At 43.9% G+C, this 9,162-nt stretch overlaps 1 protein-coding gene across 1 annotated transcript; it reads right to left on the reverse strand.

The window, feature by feature from the left end:
• Positions 1-855: 855 nt before the first annotated feature.
• On the reverse strand, positions 856-2,601 carry LOC127915501 (DNA ligase 1-like). The gene is made up of 2 exons (XM_052495674.1): positions 1,589-2,601; positions 856-1,365 (listed from the first exon to the last, which is right to left on the reverse strand). The coding sequence occupies exons 1-2, from the start codon at positions 2,570-2,572 to the stop codon at positions 856-858; spliced, it is 1,494 nt and encodes a 497-aa protein (XP_052351634.1). The 5' UTR covers positions 2,573-2,601.
• Between the last annotated feature and the right edge of the window lie 6,561 nt (positions 2,602-9,162).

Genomic DNA, 9,162 nt, shown 5'->3' on the forward strand with positions numbered 1-9,162 from the left:
AACTTGTTTTTCACTTTTGAATAATACTCAAGCTTTCATTTAGCGACATCTCATCTCTGTTTCTATGTTCCAGAGATAGCCATATGCAAATATCATAGCCTCAGGAGATATATTTTTTTCACATGAACAACACACTTATATTATGTATTTATAAGGACCAGAAACCATCCGGACTAAGATGAATGAGAGATAGAGGAGAGAGGAGGAAAAGAGGGAGAAGGAAGAAGAGAAGGTGGAGGTGGAAGAAGAGAGAGACAGGTAAGACGCTACTCTGCCTGCTGGCTATATTTTAATGAGCGCTCTCCCCCATTGGTGTACATTAGCAGAGAGAGAGAGAGAGAGAGAGAGAGAGAGAGAGAGAGAGGGAGGGAGGGAGGGAGAGGGAGAGAGAGAGAGAGAGAGAGAGGGAGGGAGGGAGGGAGGGAGGGAGGGAGGGAGGGAGGGAGGGAGGGAGGGAGGGAGGGAGGGAGGGAGGGAGGGAGGGAGAGAGAGAGAGAGAGAGAGAGAGAGAGAGAGAGAGAGAGAGAGAGAGAGAGAGAGAGAGAGAGAGAGAGAGAGAGAAACAAAATTGGGAGGAACAATGGCATCAGTATGATAGCACTTGGCCACATGGTGGCGCTTTAATTCCCACGGTGCCCAACAGGTGACTAAGTGAGTTTCTATTATTTCTGCTTGCAGCTCTCTTTTTCTTTCTTTCTTATGTCACTAAGTGATTAAAGTTAATATTAACATAGAGAAAGAAATACACATGAACATTTCCTTTGGATTAAAAAAAAACGATATTTTTATTCCATTTGATAAATGCTTCATTCAAATTATGAAAAGACGTCATGTCTGTATTGATTCTTTACTGCTCTATGACACAAAAAGGTTGAAGAATGACTTAAATACACCTTTCTTTTTCTTGGGAACAAGACGTGCCTGCCACCTCGCCTCTGCCTCTCTCCTCTTCTGCTCCTCCCGTTCCTTTGCCATCTCCTCCCTCTTCTTATCTTCCAGTCTCTTCCTCTTCTCCTCCTCCTCCTTCCTCTCCTTCTCCCTCCTTTTGTCCTCCTCCCACTGCCTCTCCCACTCAGAGCCAGTCTCCTCATATGAACTCACCGATATTGCTGACTCATTTCCTGGGGCCGTGTGTGTTGTCCTGTTGACAGGGAAGCCCCCCTGAACAACGTAGTCCTTCCTCCTGTTCTCCCTCAACTCCTTCAGTTGCTGTTGCTGTTGCTCCTCCTCCTCCTCCTCCCTCAGGTCACTGAAAAAAACAGCCCACTGGTGCTGCTGTTCTGCGTCCATTTTGGTTGCCTCAGATCTCTTCCTGCCCTCCACTTTAGCCTTCTTCCAGGATTCCTGCAGGACTGTCAGGCTCACCTGTTCCGTTAAATTGACGGATTCATATATTTTAGATTTACATGTTTGACTATTGGGCAAGAAGGGCAATCACACACAATGAAATTGGGAAGGACTGAAATGGTTTTGTATGCCCCCCACACACACACACACCCTCCAATGTAGGAAAAGTGGGAGTTATTTGTAAAAATATATATATATATAAATAAAAGTGTTGGAGAAAAAGTGTCATGGAAAGCATTACCTGCTCTCGTAGCTTCTTCTCCTCCTCTTTCCTCTTGTCCTCCTCCCTATTCCTCAGGCGCTCTTCTTCCTTCTTCTTCTCCTCCTCTTTCCTCTTGTCCTCCTCCCTATTCCTCAGGCGCTCTTCTTCCTTCTTCTTCTCCTCCATTCTCCCTCTTTTCTCCCCCTTCTGCCTCTCTTCCAGCTCTTTCTGTTTCTTCTTCTTCAATTTCGCCGACACAACCTCTTCCTCCTCACTGTCCACATCCCAGTCACTCAGTTCTGTCTCTGTTGAAGTCTGCTTTTCTTGCTTTGTCTCTTGTGTCTTTTTCCCACTCTGTTCATCCTCAGACTTCTTCTTTACCACCTCGCTCTTCTGTTTCTTATTCATCTTCAAGTTCCCCGCCACAATCTCTTCCTCCTCACTGTCCACATCCCAGTCACTCAGTTCTGTCTCTGTTGAAGTCTGCTTTTCTTGCTTTGTCTCTTGTGTCTTTTTCCCACTCTGTTCATCCTCAGACTTCTTCTTCTCCTCCTCTATCACCCGCTTAGCCTCTATTTCCCTCTCCTCAGACGCCTCCTTTTTCTCTACTCTCACAGCCTTCTCACTCCTCCTTTCCTTGTCCGTCTCTTTCAGGCTGACTCTGTCCTCAGACATCTCTCTGTTGTCTTCTACCAAACCAACTGCCTCACGTTCAATGTTACCATCAATCCCAGTTTCTCGACTCTTCCTCTCCCCCTCTCTCTGTCCCTTCCCTTCTCTCTCACTCAACCTCTCACTCACACTCAGTATCTCGTCCTTCTTGTCCCCCTCCTCGATTTGCCTCTTTTCTTCCTCTCTTTGAATGTCATTCTGTGTTTTCTCCTCATCTGCTTTCTGCGAAAGAGGAGGGGAAGAGACCGAGAGAAAGAAGGAGATAAAAAAAAAGAGGACACTGCAACTAATCAGTAAACAAACAGATTGAATGTTCGTTTTCTTTTTACATGTGAGATGTACAAAAGTCATTACAGCACTTCCCCACTCTACAACACACATAAAGACAGATGAGATTAATAAATTGTGTCCTGCCCTTTGCAATCCCGTGGTAACAAAGTGTCTACATTTAGCCACCCATACAGACCCTATGGCCAAGCTGCAAGTGTAACTGAGAGGCGTTTTCTCTTACCACAGAGCATTTCTGTCTGCCTTGGTCGGCGCTCTGCTTAACACTTCTCTTCACTTCCTGGTTCTCGCTCTGAGTTTCCATTCTCACTACCTGGTTCTGAGCCCTGCTCTGGACTTCCATATTTAGTCCCTGGTTCTGAGCCTTGCTCTGGACTTCCATATTTAGTCCCTGGTTCTGAGCCTTGCTCTGGACTTCCATATTTAGTCCCTGGTTCTGAGCCTTGCTCTGGACTTCCATATTTAGTCCCTGGTTCTGAGCCCTGCTCTGGACTTCCATATTTAGTCCCTGGTTCTGAGCCTTGCTCTGGACTTCCATATTTAGTCCCTGGTTCTGAGCCTTGCTCTGGACTTCCATATTTATTCCCTGGTTCTGAGCCTTGCTCTGGACTTCCATATTTGGTCCCAGGTTCTCTAGCTTGCTCTGGACTTCCATATTTGGTCCCAGGTTCTCTAGCTTGCTCTGGACTTCCATATTTGGTCCCAGTTTCTCTAGCTTGCTCTGGAACATCCTTAGTGACTTTCTCTCCTTCCTGATTTGTTCAGCCTCGGACCTGAGAGAGAACACCTTCCTGTTCACAGACATCACTCTGTGGTCAACCTCCTTTCTCTTCACCACTATCTCCCTCTCCATCCTGCGCACCTCTCTCTCCCTTCTGTCCGCATCCATTTTTTGCCTGGCCAGATGGGCCCTCTCTCTCGTTTTCTCCTCATCCTCCCTTTTCTTTTCCTCCCTCTCCTTGTTTCTCAGGAAGGTTTCCCTTTCTCTTTTCTCTTCGTGGGAACGGATACGCTGCATTTCCACAAGCATCTGGTATCTTTTCTCTTCCTCCTTCCTCTGACCATGGCTCTGGCTTTTCTCCTTCCCTCTCGCTCCGTCTCCTTGGCAGCAGCGGCACCCCTCATTCATCTCCTCCACCCATTTTCCTCTCCTTCCATCTCCCTCCTCGTCACTCCTCTTATTCACCCCGATGTTTTCCATCCTCCGCTCCTCTCCGTCCATCTCTCTCGCCACCTGATCGCTGGCGGGGTCGTCCGTCTCTCTGAGGTTCTCAATGACTCTCCTCCTCTGAGGAAGGTCCATAATCAGCAGCTTGAACACCTTAGTGATAATAACAAATACTTTTTTATGAGCAAAGTATTTAGGCATTACACTCAAAAAGTGAACTTGAACAAAAACCTGTTTTTAACATGTAACAACATCATGAAAAACAACCATTTGAAATACATATGCACTTCTCATGCTCTGGCAAATGCTCTACATGCACTTCTTATGCTCTGGCAAATGCTCTACATGCACTTCTTATGCTCTGGCAAAACGTTCAGGAATGAGTTGGCACCTTGAGATAAAGAAACTGGTATTACTATTTAGTGGAGCTATTAACCCTCCTAACATGTTGCCGGGTCAATTTGAACCATTTCCACTTTTGAGTTGTCTAAAATACCAGTTACCCTCTCTTTTTCTCCATGAAATTAAAAGACCTCTACTCATTTAGGGTCATGAACCTAACTTCACAATGTGGCCGCTGATGTGTTGTGGAATGTCTGTGTAGATGTTGTATACAAACACGATGTTGTGGGGTCATTTTAACCCGGAGGCTTTCATGCGTATAGATATTTTGCACAGGTCCAAAAAAAAAAACAAGTGTCTTTAATGTATTTTGTTTTGACTGGTTCTGGTTGCACTTTTATCATTTTGTTCGGGTGAAAAGGAGCTTTCCTCAGGCTTCTCCTTCTCAGTGGGAGAGCAGCGGATCTTTGACACAGACACGCAAAAATGAGCCCCAAACAGAAAATGCTTGTTTGTGATTCAGGAAACATGCTTTAACAAATAGTTCTTAAATATGGAGTTTTTGAAATCAAATGTTCTTGTCTTTCTTCTTTCTGAAAGGTCTGACAAGACAAAATAAACGTTTGTCTGTTTTTACTTGTTTTTCTTTTGACTGTCTGGAGTGCGTTTAAACTGTGCGGGTCAATCTGACCCATATCACAATGGACGTCAGATTTATTCCCCCAGCAAAACACCAGTGTTAATAAGTAACATCATAACAGAAGATGAATTTGTAGCTCAATTGTAAATACCATGTTCGTCTGAGCCTTCTCCCTCAGTCTCCACTCCTGTTGTATCTCAACGATCCAGCTCTCCACCTCCCTCTTCCGGTTGCTGAGCTTCGTCTCCGTCCATCTCCTCTCCTCAAAGAGCTTCTCCTGGAGATGTGAGTCAAAGAAGTCCTTCCACGCCTCCTCCCCCTCCTTCTCAGTCAGGAACGTCATCGCTCGTTCCTGTGGAGAGAACCAGCGAGAGAAAAAGGAACGGAAGTATGCAGCCAAACACCGTGCAGCCGGAAAGGACTTTTTCCACATTTTGTTACTGTCACAGCCTTATTATAAAATGTATGACATAAAAACGTTTCCTTGGCAATCTCTGAAAAGAGGTGTCCAACCTGACAGAGCTGAAGAGGTTCTGCAGAGACGAGCGGGAGAAACTCTCCAAATGCAGGTGCGCCAAGCTTGTGGCGTCAGACCCAAGACGACTCGAGGACGTAATCGCTGCCACAGTTGCTTCAACAAAGTACTGAGTAAAGGGTCTGAATACTTATGTAAATGTGACATCTACCCCAATTTCCTTTACAAATTTAAACAAAAATCTAAAAACCTGCTTTTGCTTTGTCATTATGGGGTAGATTGATGAGGGGGGGGGGGGAAACGATTTAATCAATTTTTAGAATAAGGCTGTAACGTAACAAAATGTGGAAAAGGTCAAGGGGTCTGAATACTTTCTGAATACACAGTAGATTATCAGAATAATATCATGCTCACACTACTGACTAGCTTTGAAGTAACCAGCACAAATCATTATTTTAAAAAATAAGGAAACGTCTCTTCTCACCTGGGAATGAAGCATTCCAGAAGAACCTCCATCAGAGTACTTCTCATATATTTTCGACATTTAAACAACACCGGTAAGAGATTTAAATACTATTTGTGTGAGCAAAGCAAAAACGACTCATTTGCAAATCACACTGTTCAATTCTGGTCCAACATTCTGGTTCTACCATCAAAAATCCATGGGAACTATGACAACCGCCCTTATGATGTCACAACCAGGTCAGGATCATAGAATTAGGAATGAGTCATTTGACAGAATCTCTATGGTCATATATATACTGAACAAAAATATACATGCAACCGTTTAACAAGTGACAGTTCACATAAGGAAGTCAGTCAATTTCAACAGGGGCACAGCCATGTGTGGGCCTGGGAGAGCATAGACCCACTGGGGAGTCAGGCCCAGCCAATCACAATTCATTTTCTCCCACAAAAGGGCTTTATTACAGACAAAAATACTCCTCAATTTCATCAGCTGTCCGGGTGGCTGGTCTCAAACGATCCCGAAGGTGAAGAAGCCGGATGTGGAAGTCTGGGCTGACGTGTTTACATGTGGTCTGAGGTTGTGAGGCCGGTTGGACGTTCTATGAAATTCTCTAGAACGACATTGGAAGCGTCTTATGGAAGATGAAATAAGCATTACATTTTGTGGCAACAGCTCTGATGGACATTCCTGCAGTGAGCATATCAATTGCACACTCCCTCAATGCTTGAGACATCTGTGGCATTGCATTGTGTGACAAAACTGCACATTTTAGAGTGGCCTTTTATTGTCCCCAGTACAAGATGCACCTGTGTAATAATCTTGCTGTTTAATCAGCTTCTTGAAACGCCACGCCTGTCCTGTGGATGGATTATCTTGGCAAAGGAGAAATGCTCACTAACAGGGGTGTAAACACATTACAGTGAAATCATTTTAGAGAAATAAGCTTTTTGTGCGTAGACATTTTTTTGTGGGGGGTATTTTATTTCAGCTCATGAAACATGGGACCAACACTTTACTTATTGAGTTAATATTTTTGTTCAGTTTAATTCGAATAATTCTGATTCTATGGTCTGGACCCACTGTGACCCTTGTTACCATGGCAACTTTGTCAATCAAACGTGTTACCTCTATCAGTATGGAGGACTGTAGTGGAGTGAGTCGCCTCTAACCCACCTCGCTATCAATTTATGATACAGTTCACAAAGTTAGAGAAAACAAAGTTTTTTCAAGTCACTTCCAACTCAATTTGAGAGAATATCACGGCAGTGTAAATTTTCTGACTTAACTTAATTCCCTCTTCTTCAAAGTAATTTCCTATCAGCCTGTGATAACCCTCTGATTGAGGCTGGAGCTGGGGATGGTCCATGGTAATTTCTTCACTTTATACTGTCTCAATCAAGGCAAAACCTACTCCACCTCACCCCTCATCCCAGCCCTGATCCTCCTTTAATACTGAACAGGACGAGTTGGACTCAGTCAGCATATAGTCCCCTGGACCCCCATGTCTCTATGCTAATACACCTCTTCTCCTCTCCCGACTTCTGTCTTTTGCTATCCCTTCTAATACATTTAATACACCTCTTCTCCTCTCTTTTCTCTCCCTCCCTCTCAAACCCTCTCTCTCTTCTTTCTCTCTCTGTCCTTTTTTTCTCTATCTCCAGCCTCTCTCTCTCACTCTCTCTCTCTATCTCTCTCTGTTTTATCCCACTGTTTGCTCTCCTCTGAGATAAAGTCAGACAAATACCACTTTTTTGAATAATGTAAGGTACAATATAATGAACTCTCAGTGAATCCTCACCTTCATCTAATTTATATCTCAATTTTATAGAGAAAGAAATCAATTTCCTCTCTTATTATGATTCCTCTGCTCCTTAAATCCTGGCTTCTCTCTCTCTCTTTCTCTTAATGTACAGGTCTTCTCTCCTCTCGGTTCATTTTTCATTCCTTCTCCCGCTCAACGCATATCAAAGGCCTCTAATGAAGATTCACAACATTTTCCCCTTCTCTACTAATACCTTATCAAAGAAGAATCTCGTTCCGGAAAATCAATTTTCTTTCATATTATTAAGTCCTCCTCCACTGCACTTGCATGCATGATTCTTTAGTTAGCGCAGAGCAACAGAGAGGGACTTAACCCTGAGCACCCCACACACTCAATACAGATACGCTTATCTCATATCACATATCACATAGCTACTGCTAACTCCCTGACTGGGAGATACGAGGTTATAGGGGAGAGGAGAGGAGAGGAGAGGAGAGGAGAGGAGAGGAGAGGAGAGGAGGAGAGGAGAGGAGAGGAGAGGAGAGGAGAGGAAGATTAGGCTAGGGGAGCTGGACTAGGCCCTGGGTCACTTAGTTTGGTTGTTTTGTTTAAAAAGAGCAAAGTTGGATTGTTGATAATGGGTTATTGAGAATGGGCTCTTGAGATATGACCCAGTGATATTGGGTTGTTGAGATATGACCCAGTGATGCTGGGTTGTTGAGATATGACCCAGTGATGCTGGGTTGTTGAGATATGACCCAGTGATGCTGGGTTGTTGAGATATGACCCAGTGATGCTGAGTTGTTGAGATATGACCCAGTGATGCTGAGTTGTTGAGATATGACCCAGTGATGCTGGGTTGTTGAGATATGACCCAGTGATACTGGGTTGTCGAGGTATGACCCAGTGATACTGGGTTGTTGAGATATGACCCAGTGATGCTGGGTTGTTGAGATATGACCCAGCAGGTCAGATCAGAAGGCTGGATATGTGGCTTAGTAGAGGTGTGGCTTTCTTAGTTATTTTTGACCACCCGTGATAGAACATTCCGGTGAATCTTCTCCGTTGTATATTGTTATCACATGTTAAGGTTGAACACAGACAGTTTTGTCTTTAATGAGCCTCAAACATGTGTATGAGTTCTGGAAGCGCCTATGCACATCAAATTGTTGGGATAGTTGCAACTTTGTTACAATATGTAAATAATGCTGTTATAAATCTTATATTGTGTTCAAAAGGTACTCGCATTCCAACCAGGAAAAATAATTATCCAAGGAGACGCAAAGGTAACACTTTATTTGGATAGTTCATCTGTAGGTGCTCCACAGACTATCAGCAACATTTCAAATGACTATCTACTAACCCTAACTTTAACCCTTACCATAACCCTAATCCTAACCTTAACACTTACCCAAACTCTTATTCGAAACCTAACCCTAATATGATTGAAGAACGACGCAACGGTATAGGGTACATGGTGATATCATACGAAATGGGGAGGTACAGTACTCAAGTGTAAAGGTCAATAAGGGCGGGCGGGAGACTAATGGTGCATCCAGACGCAACATTAGAGAAAACATTTTCGGTTCAATTCCTCATTTAAGCCTCGGGGGTGTAGAGTTTTCAGATTAAAGCTCCATCGGGCTTCAATGGCACAGAACTTAAGATCAGTAACAGCATGATTAGCATCAGGCATTAAATGTATAATAAAAGATGTCATATAAAAAAATATATATTGAGGAAAACTGAAATGGGCAGTGTACAAACGGAATGGCATTCACTCTCCCGGGTGGCCAA

The sequence above is a fragment of the Oncorhynchus keta genome, chromosome 35 (assembly GCF_023373465.1).
Source record: "Oncorhynchus keta strain PuntledgeMale-10-30-2019 chromosome 35, Oket_V2, whole genome shotgun sequence".
Classification (NCBI taxonomy): Eukaryota; Metazoa; Chordata; class Actinopteri; order Salmoniformes; family Salmonidae; genus Oncorhynchus; species Oncorhynchus keta.

What these genes read in the sequence shown, in the direction of transcription:
- LOC127915501 (XM_052495674.1), bottom strand. Translation starts at nt 2,572, where the DNA reads ATGACTTTTGTACATCTCACATGTAAAAAGAAAACGAACATTCAATCT. An exon ending in AGAAGAAGCTACGAGAGCAG is followed by an intron (nt 1,366 to 1,588) that starts GTAATGCTTTCC and finishes TTAACGGAACAG; the next exon opens with GTGAGCCTGACAGTCCTGCA.